The sequence below is a fragment of the Camelus bactrianus genome, chromosome 6 (genome assembly GCF_048773025.1).
Source record: "Camelus bactrianus isolate YW-2024 breed Bactrian camel chromosome 6, ASM4877302v1, whole genome shotgun sequence".
Lineage (NCBI taxonomy): Eukaryota > Metazoa > Chordata > Mammalia > Artiodactyla > Camelidae > Camelus > Camelus bactrianus.
In genome coordinates, this window is record NC_133544.1 from 73,915,932 (window position 1) to 73,933,388 (window position 17,457).

Below are 17,457 nucleotides of genomic sequence, written 5' to 3' on the forward strand. Positions count from 1 at the left end.
ACTCAGGAAAACAAATAAGCTCTTTCACAACTGATAGTCTCTTATCAACATAATTTGTTACTTCAGAAATAGTTCAAAGAACCCAATGACAACATTTAAAAGCAACATATGTATATATTTTTAACCAATATCAAGAAAAAGAAATCCAAAGAATAACTATCAATTTAGGTGTAAGACTAAGTAGCTAGCAATGTTAACACATAATAATAACAGTCAAGCATTAATAATTTTTAATTTGGCTGCCAACCAACATTTTCATTGTGTGAGAAAAGTTCTTGATTACAAGTTATAGTTTATAATTATATTAATTATAATTTGCTTCAACTTACATTTTTGCTACAGATGTTAAAATATTGCCTTGTATTTAATATAGAAAGCTACATTTGTAATTTACTGTGTCCGATTGTAATATTACAGTATCAAGTAAACTCATTCTGTGCTCTGGCAAGAAAAGGGCCCCTACCGGCTTGATGTCTCGGTGCAAGAATCCTACAGAATGGATGCTCTCAATAGACTCCAGAATCTGTCTACCCAATCGAAGAGTAGTGCTAATGGTGAATGTGCCCCGGGACTGGCTACGACGTAGATCCGCCAGATTCCGACCCTAGGGAGACCAAATACACATTTTCTAATATGGTACTAAATGTATATTATAAGAGAAGAGTAGGGAATTATTCACTTACCATTAAAAAAATGTTTTGACTGAAACAGCAAGGATTTTACCCAAATCATGATCCTTTCACTCCAGAAAAGAGAATCTCTTAAGATAATGTATGAATGTTTCAGACAAATTTAAGAATAGCCAAAGTTTTTTTTTAAACATAGTTTCTTTCAAAATTTTTTTGAGTGATTGTTTAAATTCCATAGTGCTTTACAATTTTCAAGTTTCACACACATGATTTCATACAATCCCATAATAACCCTTTTTATCCCCTACTCCTAAGTTACCCCTCTCCCCACTGGTAACCACAAGTTTGTTCCCTACATCTGTGTCTGTTTTTTTGTTTTATTCTCTAGTTCGCTGTACAGCATTTGTCTTTCTCTGTCTCTTCCGTGTCTATAACATATAATTATGTTTCTGAGTCATCATGTTTCCCTTTGTCACTGATGTCATAACAAAATATAGTCTTGGTTACTTAAAAAACATATAAAATATATATGCACAGGGCAATAATTCCTCATTATCACCTAACATATATCCTATACAAATTACTTAACTTTCCTGTGTCACAGTTTCCTTATAAAATAGCCCCAACAATACCTACCTTACAGTATTTTGTAATGGTTAAACAAGACCCATGTAGTGTTTAGAATACTGTTTGGCACATTGTAAGTACTCAATAAATGCTAATTATTGTTATTATAAACAAAAAATGACATGAAACACTCAATTACTTTTAGCAGTAGATAAAAGGAACAAATTTATCTAGCCTGTGCCAGATGTATTACATTCCTGAGTGCATTTAGTTAGTCCTCACAGTTCCCTAAATAGAATTTGTTATTCCTGTTTTACAGATGAAGAAACTGAGGCTGAGATTTTAAATAATGTTAACCTGTTAAGGTAAAGTTGTTCTTCAAATCTAAGTCTGTCTGACTCCAAAGCATTCTTTTTCCACTTCACAGTTCTCTACCCAGAAGATTCCTTATTTCATAGGTAACAAACCAGTAATCCGATGAGAAAAGCAAGGCTACAATGCTGCAGTTCCACCTCCCAAAGAATGGAAACTGGCTCCTGTATCACAAGGGAATTTAAGGATCCCAATCTCTCTTTACCCAAAATTTTATAGTGTATGTTTGGGGTTAATACCATTAACACCATCACCTCAACTAAAGAGAGTTTTGAAAAAGTAATAAATTCTTAAATTACTTAAATATCAATTAAAGTAAAATATTAAACAGTAATCAAGTAATATAAGAACTGAAAATTTACAGAAAAGTCAGGAGCCTTCATACTTCCTATCTTTTTTTTCAAACATTTTTTTATTGAGTTATAGTCATTTTACAATGTTGTATCAAATTCATATCTTCTTTAAAAATACAGTTTTCCCACAGCATAAATTAGTAGTTATCTTTATTATTACTTTTAAATGTTAGTGGTATTTATTTTATTGTTCTCTACATTCTCAGCAAATGTAAAATGAGTGATAATCTACAGCAATGAGTTTTATAATACCTAATAACTTTTATTAGCATTTCAATAATTTTTTTCTTCAAAAATCAGTATTTTGATGGTCAAATATATACCTAAGATAATACTGGAACTTTATTTGTAAACAACTTCAATCATCATAAAAGCTTTTGATAGGAAATCAATTAAAGTGGATTTATGATATTAATAATGATTTTAAAATTTTGTATCTTTTAAAATATAAATCTAAACTATCAGTTAACAAAATCTGAGAAGATAAATATAAGGCTGACAAGAGTATGAAGAAAAAGTTGTTAATATGGTAAATACATGCAGGTTGATCCACTAAATTATACTACAGGGTATATACTACAATGATTATTATTTCTTATAGAGAAAAATTGAAAACAATCTGTACATCCATCGATAAGTGAATGATTAAATAAATTATGGTTCAGTCATCTTACTGACTGTTTTGCAGCCACAAAAAAAAAAAGAGAAGAATCTTTATATATAGTAATAAGGAATGAATAATTATTAAATAAAAAAGCAAATTCATTTCTCCCTAAGTAATTCTATAAATTTAACATGATCCCAATAAAAATGCAAATGGATTTTATTATCAAAAATTTGAAACACACTTAAAAGGAGAGAAAATAATATTATGAACCCTCATATACCTATCCATCACTCAGAATTAACAATTACCAATTCATGGCTAATCTCGTTTCATCTGTTACCCACTCCCCACCTTCTCCCACACAACGCACAATATCTCCCTTCCCACACACATATACTGGATCATTCTCATGTAAATTCCAGGCATATCATTTCATTTACATGTTAAGTAAAGAGATGAAAATATAAAATTAAAGAAGTCATAAGCAAGCAATTCTATCACTAAAATTTGAACTGGAAATATCAATATGAACCATGATACATTTCTCTTTAAAAAAAATTATATATATCCTGAACCTATCCACCTGAAAAGAATTTAAAACAATGATCAACCCAACTGCAGCAGGCACCTATAGCATTTAGATTGAGGTCTCTAAGTATCATTTCTCATTAAGAAGAATCAGGGCTTAATGGAGAAATTGCTGATTCCAGTTCTGTAGAATGAATTATATAGAATAAGTCTGGTATATAGTGTTGTACCAGAACGTTAGGATGCTATCAAAGTTCCCTATTAGGGAATCAACTTGGTATTCTGAAAACTGATAAATGAAAGAATCATTAGTCCTGCCCTTCTGTGTGAAATGTACCTCAGGATAACCTAATAGTTGGTAGAGCTCTTTTTAAAGAATTCCAGCTAATGAACAAAGAAGAAATTACAAAATTACAATATTACATTTGCAACCCCACTGAAGTAATGAATCTAGGCAGTGATTACTAACGAGTTGATAAAACCTAAGAGAAAAATCAGCGGGAACTTTAAAATGGATGGAGAGGCTGACAGCACCTGAACCTCACTGATTAATCTTAATATAACTAAAAGAAAGACAACCAGACACTGCCTACTGATGTGATATAAATAGGAAGCACACAACTCACCTCTGAAGTGTTCTGGACAAATAAAACAAAACTGGAATCTGATCTAATCATAAGTTTATAGGAAATCCAGGGGACAGAAGAACATGTTAAATAAACACCACTACAGGAAGACAATCAGAAAAATCCAGAATATGGAAACTTCTGCATGACAAATAACTCTGTTTTTAATCAATGACAATACAAATAACAACAAAAAGAAAACTGTAAGGGAAAAAAAAAAGGAGACGGAATCCATAGATTAAAAGAGGCTTAAGAGGTATATATCCACCAAATACAATTTGTGAACCGTGTCTGAAACCAGATTCAAGTAAAACAAATATAAAAAGATAAAAGAGAGAGGTACAATCAAGGAAATCTAAAGACTGACTTGATAATTGATGCTGTTATTAAGATACTGCGTATTGTGGTTAATGGGGGAAAAAAAAGAATCCCTGACTCTGAGAAATATATATTAATACACTTACAAATAAAATATGCCTTGGATTTGCCTTGAAATCATCTGAGGAAGATGGAAAGGGAAGAAAGGGAGAATACACCTCAAACAAGATTGGCCATATGCTGATAATTACTGAAGCTGGATGATGAGTACATCAGTATTCACTATACTATTCTCTCTACTTCTGTGTATGCTTCATTTTTTCCATAATAATAAAAAGTTAAAAAATATACGGCAGCCCTGATGTTAGGCAGTCTAGAGCCAGATCTGTACTGGTTACAGGATTCAAAACATTTTTTGCCGCTTCCTAGGTGATATGCTTACCACAAAACATCACCCTCGACGATACTAAGGACCATCACGTAAAGCCTCAATGAGGATATCCAATGAGACCTGGCCAAGGTCTTCCCAGTAGAAATGAGAAAAGAAATGTGTATGATTCCTTGAATCCTATTAGATTTTAGACCCACTTTAATGGTAAATAACTGGAATTTCTATAACAGAAATAGGATTATTCCTTTAAAAATTTTAAGGCATATATTATATAATTGAATCTCCAGGAGGAAAAGAATAAAATTAACTTAAGAATAATGAGGGTTTTAGAAGAAATCAGAAATGTCAGTGAGAAGCTGGGTCTGAGCATATAAATTTTAACAAAACATATGGCAGAAACCCAGTAGTTATCTTCAGTATGTCCAATAAGACAGAGAACCCTCTAGTAGTTATACCAGCTTTAATCTTGTCCCAAATCAAGTCAGCCATAACTGGGGATGAAGGGTTAACGGTGGGTTAATATTCTTATGACAGGAAAAAATACAGCATGCAAGTCAAATGGAAAGGTTTCTTAGACAAGTCCAGAGGAGCTTGCCAAAGGCCACAAAAGCCATTGTTACCTAATATACACCAGCCTCCTTAGTTTTCTCAGACTAAGAGCATTCCCATTTCCAGAAAGTGAGATTTAGGTAAGTGCATATAAAATTAAAATGAATAGGTGGAGACAAAATAAAAACGAGTATATGCTAAGACTGAGAGAGACTCTGTTGGCTAAAATTAAAGCTTCTGTTCACATTCCCAAGTCAGTAGTAGCCTAAAGACAATAAAGAGTTTTCCCTTATTGTGCCAGAATATTGGCCTCAGGCTTCCATCAAGTCTTAACACCATTAAGTTAGTCAGTCCCAGGCAAACCACAAACCTCCATGAGCTTAAGTCTCTTCATTTGGAAAATGGGGTAAAACCTGTCCTATCCTCTTAGGGGATATGGTAAGGATCAAATAAGATGCATGATAAATCCAGAAGAAAATAATAAAATATCATATAAAAAGTTACATTATTACTGGCCAAAGTGAGAGAAAGCAAGATCCATATTAATGACCTAAAAAGTACAGGGACAGTTGCTTCAAGAAACAAAACCATGCTGGCTCAAGAGATAGTGAATTACATGACTCAAAGATCTGAAGGTATACTCTACAGAGAGATTACTATCTATAGATTTAAATCAAATGCTGAGGGAAACAAGAAGAGGACACACTGAGGCCAGGATCTCTGTCTCTGAAATCACTACTATGAAGTTAGGGTGAAAGAAAATAAAAGAGCCAAATGCCTAAAACAAACTTTGCTAAAGATGAAGGAAAACCCTGAGAATTCTAAGTTAAACAGCAAGAGGAACCATGGCTTTTACACTTCAATGGTGACCGCAGGTTCAGAGCTGTGTGTCTGTGCGTTCAGGGGCAGAGGCAGTGCCAGAGAGAATGGAATAATTTCCTCTTCTCCTTGCTGCAGTCATTACTCCAATGTATCCTTTCTGAATTTCTTTCCTCTGCTACCCCAGCTCAACTCCACTTTCCATCTAAAGGATATGGAACAGAGCTATGTTAATGATGAAAAGAGAAAGAAGAATGGCATTTCTTCCCTATCTTATACTAAGCTTAAATTTTCAAGCAGTCAAGGTTGCACTTGCAAAAAAAACTAAGAATCCTTAAGGTAATAAAAGGTGGAGAAGGAAGGGATAAGGACAGGACAAGACTCATATCTGGCAACCCACATGGGAGTTAAAAACTCTGCAACAAAGACTATCAATGAAGATATGGATCAACTGCAATAGTTGACAAGGAAAACTCTTCCATCTTTGGAAAAATTTATTATCAGGTCTATTTAAGTAAAGTTCTATCTGCATAGTATAAAACACTGTGAGATGATACTAAATGTTGCTAATTATATTCATATATATCATAATTAGGTACTTTGATCAAAACTGGACAATTTTAAGATCCATTTTCAAAGTAACCTACCTGCAACTGCATGACCACATAGTTGAATCGATCATTTCTCCCACATCCAATAAATCTACAAACATGGTCTTTCCCTGGATGAAAGAAAGAAAACAGTGAAAAAGGTTATACTATGGTTTCTCTTCTTAAATTTAATAATTTGTTTTTCTGTATTTTATGGTTGAATATAAAGGACCTGTCTTAAGAACCTTAATGATAGGAGATTTGCATCATTCAAATTTTCTACCCACCTCCCCCCATATTCTACACTGCTCTTTGTGTAGTCAAATACATGTTTACTAAGTGAATAAATAAATGAATGACGGAACAAGTTAATGATAATTTATTTAGGAAGGAAAGAATCAAGAGGTCATTTCAAACCAACTTGACCAGACATGATACATATGAAAGCACAGAAGAGCAATAAATAAAAACTATGTTAGGAATATAAACCCTGAACTTTAGATATGATCAGCCATTCACCATTATATGACTCAGTGAGTCACTTCATCTTTCTGGGCCTTACTGATTTGAATTTGCTTAGTAGTTTTCAACCTGAGTTCCACATGTGAAAATCCAAGGAGGTGCTAGTGCCTAGGATGCTAAGGGAAGCAGCTCTGCTGGAGCAGAGACCTGGGGTCCTGCCCTGATTCAATAAATGCAAACAAAACACCTAAGAGAGGAACAGGACTGGTGGATTCCAGGGCCAGAAGAGGGCTTCTGGCTGGAGCACAGGAGGGAAAGGAGGGAGAACAGAATGAGATGATGCTGGAGAAACAGGTAGGTACCGGATCCTGAAGGGTCTTGGACTCCATAATAAGAAATCTGAACCACATATATCAATGTTCCTGAGAAACTTTCTGAAAACTCCTAAACTTTACACTGATTCAGAATCTAAATGGGGGGAAAATACAGGATATGAGCTTTTCAAAAGTTCTCTAAATCACCCAAAAGCAGACAGGCCATGGATGGGAAGTATTTGAAAACTACTGTTGGGTAATGAGAAACATTTAAAAGATTTTAAGATAAAGAAAAACATTTAAAACTTTCCATTTTAGAGTATCACTATGGTAACAATGAAGAAGGTCAACTACAAAGAGGTCAATACTGGGGTGTAAAGATCACTCTGGGGACAGCTACAATATCACAAGAGAGAGAACAAGGGTTTGAGCTTAAGTATTAGAGATTGAAAAAAATTGGATAAATCCTTTTAATAGAGATACTAACGATGTAGTTTTTGACTAGAAATTGGCACAACTGAATAAAAAGTACCAAAATAAGAGAATATAGTAGGTTGTTTTAGGGGATATTAGAATGTTGAGTTTGAGGACAACCAGCTGAATTCAGGAGACAATTGTAATTTCAAGCTTGGTGCTGAGACAAAAAGCTAAGTTTCAGAAATATACTGGGGAATGATTCGTTCATGGAAGGTAGATGGAACTATCAACATGAATTTAAGATTTCTGAGTTGAAAGAAAAAAAGAATGAGAAGAAAAGAAACCTAATAGAATTCTGGAAAATGCAATATTTAAAGCATGAGCAGAAATAAAAAGGCCCATGAAGGAAACAGAGTAACAGCCCGAGAGGCAGGCGTAAACTACAAGAAAGGGATATACATCACAGAATTCAAAAGAGAAGAGCATTTTAAGGTGGAAGTGGCCAGTGACAAATGCTATACAATAGTTGAGACGTGCTCATTAATATAAAAAATTAGGAAGTCATTAGTGAGTGGAACAGGCAGAAGCCAATCTATAACGGAGTTAAACAGTAAATGGAATATGAGACAATGAGGGCAATCTTTGAAGAAGCCTGCCTATAAAGCGACAAAATCACAGACCAAGAGCTAGAAGGACAAATTTTGATAGAATGATAAGAAATATATCATAATATTCAAACAGAATTAAAAAAAAAAACGAAAAGAATTAGTCCACTGACTGACTTAAAATATAAATACAATCCAGATTTAATTTATTTTTTTTAATGGAGGTATACTGGAGATTGAACCTAGGACCTCATGCATGCTAAGTATGTATTCTACCACTGAGCCATACCCACCCTCACCCCAGATTTAATTTAGTTAATAATTCCACACTCCTCTTTTGTATCTGGATTATCACGTTGTTCTCTCGTTCTCTGTGCTTTTGTTGAAAAGGGTCCTAACTAGCAAGAATAGGTGCAATGGGAACAATAATTTACAATGTGTACAATGTATGTTCATCACTTTCATATATTTTACGTATGTTTATAAAACTGTGTCATCTAGCAAACTGTAGTAAGAATGAAAGGATAAAACGATGGTCAGTTAGCAACTTACTCTTTTCCTCAGCTTCACAGAAACAATTAAAAAATCACTTAAAAAGTATTTTCTTCTTATTATCCATTCTTCAAGATTCCACCTTCTTATCATGTAACATTCAAATGCAGAATCTCTATTACAAAGGCATTTTAACCATATAATAACAAAAGGCCATACTAAATTTAACTCCTCTTGGAATGCTCTTTTTAAAATGTCTTTATAAGTTATACCAAAATACTATTTGTCTCTTGATACTAAAACCACCCTACTTTTAAAAAAGAAAAAAGATAAAAATCAAATAAACTAGACCTTTTATTGGGTAACCAAAACACAAAGTCAGTAGCAAATTTCTTAGGATTCACTGGTACATCTTTGCTGCTTTACGTAAGAGCTTAATGAGCTCTTATCTCATACTTTATAACATAGTATATTACTGCTCTTATATTTTAGATATATGCAATTAATGAAACTAATTAATAAAGTTAGTTCAATAAATACGTACAAATTTTTGGAAGCATGGAGAAACTACAATTTAACTGAAACCATAACTCTTCACCACCACTTAGAACAATTCTTAAAATAACTTTTATAATAACTAGTATAAACTGAGGTATCCCAGGTACTCCATGAGTACAGGGACCATATCCATCTTGTTCTGTTTCCTACCCTGCAGTACCTGGCAAACAGTGATTGATTGATATTTTTGAAAGAACAAATAGAGATAATAATAGCCAATAAAGCACGCATAATATGAAACATACTGTGCTAGGCATTACATTAAGTGATTCACATATTTTTAATCCTCACAACTTAATAATAAGTATTATCATTTTCCCTATTTTTCCAATGTGAAAATGGAGGCTTAGTGAGGGTAAGTACTTTATCCAAACCCCACAGCTGGAAAATGATGGAGCAGTTTGATTCTAGAGCCTTTGTTCTTATCCATTATGCCGGAAATAACTGAAGCAGATTTTCAAATCAAGTAACACCTTGTAAATAAATATTAAAACTAAAAGATGAATAAAGACTATGACAAAACACAGACAAGAAGACCTACTATGTGCCAAGTACTAAAGTAAGCCCTAGGAATACAAGATAAGTAAGATTCATGCCCTCAAGGAATTCAGAGCCCAGATACATAAACAAAAAATTGTAATACAATGTGATGACCTTCATATTATAGACAAATTGCTGCAGATACACAGAAGATGTGAAAATTTTGTTCATGAGGCTTTTCATGAGAGTTAAATCACTAGATTTTAAATACACGAGCAGAGCATTCTACGAGAAGGACACAAAGTGTGAAGGATCAAGCATATATAAAAGATGATTAATAGAGTTAACAGGCTAGAGGATATGAGTTAAAAGGTAGGCTGAGGCAGGAGGCATGCTGAGACAAGAAAAGTACACTAAAGTCTTGCATGTCACATAAAGGAATTCAAATTTGACTCATTATTAGATAATGGGTGGCAGTGGAGCGTGGCAGGTAGTTCAAAGGCTTTCAAGCATGAGAGCTACGTGATTTGACCTGTGTTTTGGAAAGATAATGCTGTTCACCAATAGATGCTGATTTATGGAAGAGATGAGAGGCAGGGAGATCAATTAGGTCGTGAATACTATAGACCAGGTAAAAGATGAGGAGGGTTCAAATTAAAGCACCAGGTCTGATAATTCAAAAAAGAGGAAAGATTTCAAATTAAACTTTAAGAGACAGAATAGACAGATTACACGAAAAATAAAGTGAAGGAAGACTTTTAGCTGAAGCTCAATGAACAAGGTAAACTGCATTAATATAACCTAAGACAAAAGCATGAGGGAAAATAATTTCAAGTTTGAGGATTATTGTACTGATTCATCTACAGGACATGCAACTTGTATTAGAAATTTAGGGGTAGAGTTTAATAGAGGTCAGTTATAGAAAGTAAGAGATTTGTGTATTGTTAACAAAGCTAGGAGTTGATTGCCCAGAGAAGATGGGTAGTTTGAGAGAACTGGATAAATGCCAGAACACCAGTGTGTCAGGGAAAGAAAAAGGAACCAGTGACGGAGACAGAGAAGGAAATGTGAAGCTCAAAGAGTCTTGTACCTCACAGCTTCCACATATTCTGTGATGAATTAGGCAAAATAATCTCTAAAAATGAGGGGAGCAGGGTGGGTTATGCTTGAAGAGAATGTTAATAATTCAAAATAATTGCTGTGAAAAAACAGAAAGACAGAACCAGGCTGTCAAGCATAGAACATACGAAATGAGACCTAATAAAGTGTCATTCAGATAAGGATCCTGAGTACAGTCCAGAAACTGGGGCTGTAACAACCTTTATGGTAAATTAGACAGTCTTCTAGGTCATATCTAACTGGTAAGCAAATTTTTAAAAACTGTCATATACTATACACTCTAAGGTCTGATCATGACTCTCCATTCACAAGAATATTTATGCACAGTAAGATTAGAAGTAAGGTCTAGAAATATTACAGAAGCAACTCAAAGTCCCTGGGACAACCATTTTATAAACTTTTAGGAACTCCCAGTATAAAAGGCATGTAAATAATTTCAATGACACTATAGAGTAGGACTCTCTTGTATAGAAGTAATGTCAAACCAAGCCAACCCTCATTTTATTCCTGATTAATTTTAACAGGTTCTCAAAACTATACATAATGGCACCAGCATATAATATACGTATGAACTTCATTTCAGCATCTTTAGGCTATATTGTCTATGTCTGCTTGTCTGACCTCTAGACTGTAAGTACGTGAAGGGAAGGGACTCTACTACCCAGCTTCGCACAGAGTACATACTAAGTGAACAGATGAATGAATAAATTTTTTATATCAGCTTTATTGAAACATTATTAATATACCACAAAATTCACTGATTTAAAATGCAAAATTCAATGGTTTTTAGTACATTCACAAGGTTGTGCAACCATAACCACAATCAGTATTAGAACATTTTCATCAGTCCTACACCACTCCACCAAAAAAACCCATACTCAGTCATTTCCTGTCCCCCCGCCTCCCACTCCCAACTCTCCTAGCCCTAGCAGACTACTAATCTACTTCCTATCTCTATAGATTTGCCTGTTCTGAATGAACATTTCATATAAATGGAATCATACAATAAGTGGTCTTCTGTGACTGGCTTCTTCCACTTGGCATAATGTGTTCAAAGCTCATCCATGTTGTAACGTGTATCAGTACTTCATTCCTTTTTATTGTTGTTAACATTCCATTGTATAGATATGCCACATTTTATTTAGTTATTCATTAGTTGATTGTCTATTTGGGGTGTTTCCACTTTTTGGTTATCATGAATAATGTTGCTATGAACATTCATGTATAAGTTTTTGTGCAGACATATGTTTTTATCTCTCTTGGGTCTTTAACTGGGAGTAGAAATGCTGGTCATATGATAACTCCATGTTTAATCTTAAGCAGTCCAGAGGAACTGATGGACAGTTTTTCAAGGGAGCTGCACAGTTTATATTCCTACCAGCAACATATGAGGGTTCTAATTTCTCCACATTCTCACCAACTCTTGTTATTAGCTATCTTTTTGATTGTAGCCATTCTAGAAGGAGTGAAGTGGTATCTCATTACAGTTTTGAGTTACATTTCCGTAATGACGAGTGATGTTGAGCATCTTTTCATATGCTTATTGGCCATTTGTATATCTTCTCTGGAGAAATGTCTACTCAGATCCTTTGCTGATTTTTCAACTGAGTTATCTGTCTCTTTATTATTGAGTTATATAAAAGTTCTTAAATATCCCAGATAAAGTCCCTTATCAGATGTATGATTTGTAAATATTTTCTCCTATTCTTTGGCAAGTTGTCTACTCACTTTCTTGATGGTGGTCTTTGAAGCACAAAAGTTTTTAAATCTGATGAAGTCCAATTTATCTGTCTCATTTTGTGGTTTCGGTGTTATATCTAAAAAACCATCACCTAATCCAAGGCCACAAAGACTTACACCTATGTATTCTTCTAAGAATTTTATACAGTTAGGTCTTTGATCCATTTTGAGTAAATTTTTATATACAGTGGAAGATAAACATCCACCTTCATTCTTTTGCATGTGTGTAGTTGTCTTAGAAAGACATACTCCTCCTGTGTTTCACTTTTATTCTCAGACTATCTTACTTCTCATACCAGGTGTGTGGTCTTTCCACATATCAAGCTGTTCTCCTAGACACCATCTAAGAGGTGTCCTATTATTCAATTCAGTTCTGATACCCTCCTGGAGTTAGCATCAGATCCCCAGAAGTTAGGGCTCAGTCTCTTAAGACTGCCCCTACTGCAGAAGCCAGTCACAAATCCCAGGCTGTCACCTGTACTACTGATTAAACAGTGATAAATTGGGGTTCCTATCATCACCCCCTCTTTGAGTTTCATAATTTACTAGAAGAGCTCACAGAATTCAGGGAGACACTTATGTTTACCAGTTTATTACAAAAGATGTAACAAAAGATACAGATGGACAGCCAGATTTAGAGATACACAGGGCAAGTCATGTGGGACAGGGTACAGAGATTCCATGCTGTTTCAGAGTGCACCACTCTCAGCACCTCCACATGTTCACCAACTCAGAAGCTCTCTGAACCCCTAATTTTTAAATTTTAGTGGAGGGTTCATCACTTATGCATGATGGGTCATTAACTCAATCTCCAGCCCTTCACACTCCCTGGAGAATAGGAGACAGGGCTGAAAGTTCTGAACTTCTAATCATGGCTTGGTCTTTCTGCTGACCTAAACACCATCCTGAAGCTATTCAGGAGCTCACCAAGAGTTGCTTCATTAGAACAAAAGACACATATATAACTCAGGAGTGGTTATTATTTTACAATATCCAATCCAGTTGTCCCCAAATCATTTGTTGAAAAGACTGTTTTCCCTATTGAACTGTCTTGGTACCCTTGTCCAAAATCAGTTGACCCTAACACAACAATTAATTTCTGGACTCTGAATTCTATTTCATTGATCTAAATTTCTGTCCTTACGCCAGTACCATAATGTCTTTATCACTGTCACTTTGTGGTGAGTTTTTAAATCAGCAAGTGCTCCAACTCTGTTCTTTTCAAGATTGTTTTGACTATTTGATTGTTTGCAATTCCATATTAATTTTAGAATCAGCTTGTCCATTTCTACAAAGTACCAGATGAGATTTTGATAGGGACTGTGTTCAACCTGTAAATCAATTTCAGGAGTACTGCTATCTTAAGTCTATAAGCATTGGCTATGTTGACATCTATTTAGGTCTTCTTTATTTTTTCAACATTGTTTTGTAATTTTCAGAGTATAAGTTTTATATTTCTTTGTTAAATTTAGTCCTACATAATTTTTTTGATGCTATTGCTTGTTAATGGAATTGTTCTCTTAATTTCATTTTTGGATTGTTCATCACTAACATCTAATAATATAAATGATTTTTGTATATTAATCTTGTATCCTGCAATCTTGTTGAACTTGTTTATTAGTTCTGATAATTTTTCAGTGTATTCCCTAGGGTTTTCTATATAAAAGATCACGTCACCTGCAAATAGAAATAGTTTTACTTCTTTCCACGATGGGTGTATTTTATTTCATTTTCTTGACTTGAATAAAGGTGGCAAGAGCAGAAATACTTGTCTTGTTCCTTCAGGGAAAAGAGCTCAGTTTTTGTTTTTTTTTTTTTTTTTTAACATATTAGCTGTGGGTTTTTGTTTTGTTTTGTTTTTTTACTTAATAGATGCTCTTTATCAGGGTGAGCAAGTTTCCTTCTATTCCTAGTTTGAGTATTTTTATCATGAAGGGGTAGTGGATTTTGTTAAATGGGTCTTCTGAGTCTACTGACATAATCATGTGGTTTTTGTCCTTTATTCTACTGATATGTGTATTTTATTAATTGATTTTCACATTTTGAACCAACCTGGAATTCCAGACATTTATAAACCCCACTTGGTCGTGGTGAATTATCTTTTTTATGTGTTGCTGGATTCTGTTTGCTAGTATTATGCTGAGGGTTTTTGCATCTGTATTCATAAGAGGCATTGGTTTTTATTTTTTTCTGATGTCTTTGCCTGGTTTTGGTATCAGAGTAATACTGACCTCAAAGAATGAATTGGGAAATGTTCTCTCATTTTCTATTTTTTTGGAAGAGTTTGTTAAAAAAAAAAAAAAAGTAGGCATTAATTCTTTAAATGTTTGGTAGAATTTACCACTGAAGCCATCTGGGCTTGGGCTTTCCATTGTGGGTAGGTGGTTTCATTATTATTAATTCAACCTCTTTACCTGTTAAAGGTCTATTCAGATTTTCTATTTCTTCGTGAGTCAGTTTCAATAGTTTAGATCTTTCTAGGAATTTGTCCATTTCATGTAAGTTTGTCACTATGTACTCCATGGTATTCCCTTATAATAATCTTTTTTATATTTCTGTAAGGTCAATAGAAATGTCCCTTCTTTCATTCCTGATTTTAGTAACTTGAGTCTTCTTTTTTTCTTGGTCTGTCTAGCTAACAGTCTGTCAATTTTGTTCACTTTTTTAAAAGAACCAATTTTTAGTTTTCTGGATTTTCCCCATTGTTTTTCTATTCTCTCTCTCATTATTCTCCACTGTAATCTTTATTTCCTTCCTTATGCTTGCTTTAGGTATAATTTGCTCTTCTTTTTCTAGTATCATAAGGTGGAAGGTTAGGTTATCTACTGGAGATCTTACTGGCTTCATAATGCAGGCATTTACTGCTATAAATTTCCTTCTTATTACTGCTTAAGCTGCACCCCATAACTTTTAGTACCTTGTGATTATTACATTTTAATTAAGGAATCTGTAGAAACCTACTACTGAACCTTTGAAGGTAGGGTCATTAATGCCTTGTATCATGCAGGACAATCTATTATTTTTCTTTGAAGAAGACACAATACTGGTAGAAAGAAAAAAAGCACTGGCTTAGAGTTTAATTTCAACTCTGTCACTTAATTATTATGAGAACTTGAGCAAATATCAGTTTTCCTCAGCACAGCTATTCAAAAAGTTAAATTAGATAATATATTTATAAAGCATTTTCTTTTTTTAAATTGAAATATAGTCAGTTTACAATAAAGCATTTTCTTGATTAACTATTTAGTGTTCACTCCTCCTTATTAATAATAGCACACAAATTTCCCTTCAGATGTTCTTTCTCAACTGTGTATCTACTGTCTCAATGGGTTTGATCCACTCTCAGGCAAGGCTGGGCATTAACGGCTCTAAGCCAATGAGAATAATCTACAAATTGGTATCAGTTTGATGATGGGAAGAAAACTAGATATTCAAGACCAAAGACAATCAATGCATATCATATTACTCTAACAAGTGTAATTGTTTCAGGGATGTTCTAATCTGAACAAAAGCTCAACACTTTCATATAATTATGAGAAGAGATGTTGTTTTTAAAGAGAAAGAATACAGGTCCCTTCTAGTTGCTATCTGCAATCATCTCTCAACTGTGAAAGAAATGAGCATGGGGATAAAGTTCACAGTATGGAAGAGATAATCACAGGAACACAGTCAGATGATAGCCACGTGCAAAAGAATGAAAACTAGACCCTATCTATTTCCCTGTGCTATACAGTATAATCTTGTGTATCTATTCTACAATTTTGAAATTCCAAGATCTTATGGTAGCTCACAGAGAAAAAAATGTGACAATGAATATACGTATGTTCATGTATAATTGAAAAATTGTGCTCTACACTGGAATTTGACACAGCATTGTAAAATGATTATAAATCAATAAAAAATGTTAAAAAAAAATCAAAAACTAGACCTTATCTTACACCATCACAAAAATCAACTCAGAATGGGTTAAAGACTTGATTATGAGACCTGAAACCAGAAAACTCATAGAACACAGCAGGTAAGTTCCTTGACATCAGTCTTGGACTTTTTTTGGACTTGACAACAGCAAAGATGACAAATGCAAAAATAAACAAGTGGGACTGCATTAAATCAAGAAGGTACTGCAAAGCAGAGGAAACCATCAAAATATAACTAAAGCACATCCCACCTCTGGATCTTTCAGCTTGGGGTGGAGGAAAAGTGCACATGCTCAAGATTGCTTGAGTTAAATATCAGCTTTTCCACTTAATGTCTACAAGCCACATGAAGAGCATAATAGCACTTCTCTCAAAGAGTTATTGCACAAGTGACATCAGCTAAGGTATGTCTAATACTTAACATACTGCCTGGTACATAGTAAAGGTTCAATATATGCTCTCTATTATTATCATTAAAGCTTAGTGATTATGAGCACTAATTTTGGAGGGAGACAGATATAAGCTAAACTCTTGGCTCTACTGACCAGGTTCACCTATCATGTGCCTCTCCCTGACATCACCCATTCTGTCAAATCTGACTGCACTTCACTGGACCAGGTTAAACAAGTTCCATAATGTCACTGCTCACGCACTATTCATAGGATAAACTCCCCCAAATAATTGTTTTTATTATGTCATTTGCCTACTCAAGAAACCATAAATAATAATGCCTAAAGAAATAAGATTAAACTGGTGAGCCTGGAATTCAAGATTCATTCCACATTACTTACCAAACCTCATTTCCTTCTGTTCAACACAAATTATACGCTATCATGAGGCCTGTTTCTTTTTTTTAATTCTCCCTCACAAATGTTCTATCTTTTTTGCTCATATTAGTTCCATCAACCTCATCTCCTCAAATCAGATACAACTCTTAAAATCTAAATATACCTGTAGGAGGTACTAATAATAAATTAATACTCAGGATTAGATTTTTAGATATT

General features: G+C 34.1%; 1 protein-coding gene across 2 annotated transcripts in view; it reads right to left on the bottom strand.

Annotated features, from left to right (window-relative positions):
• The window catches only part of TTBK2 (tau tubulin kinase 2), a 121,229-nt gene that overhangs the window by 56,649 nt on the left and 47,123 nt on the right, over window positions 1–17,457 (bottom strand). For both annotated transcript variants that reach the window (XM_010965207.3, XM_074365979.1), the window contains 2 exons: window positions 6,407–6,480; window positions 464–604 (listed from right to left, as the gene is read on the bottom strand). In XM_010965207.3, the coding sequence (XP_010963509.3) occupies window positions 464–604; window positions 6,407–6,480 (215 nt within the window). The remainder of the gene's footprint in view (window positions 1–463; window positions 605–6,406; window positions 6,481–17,457) is intronic.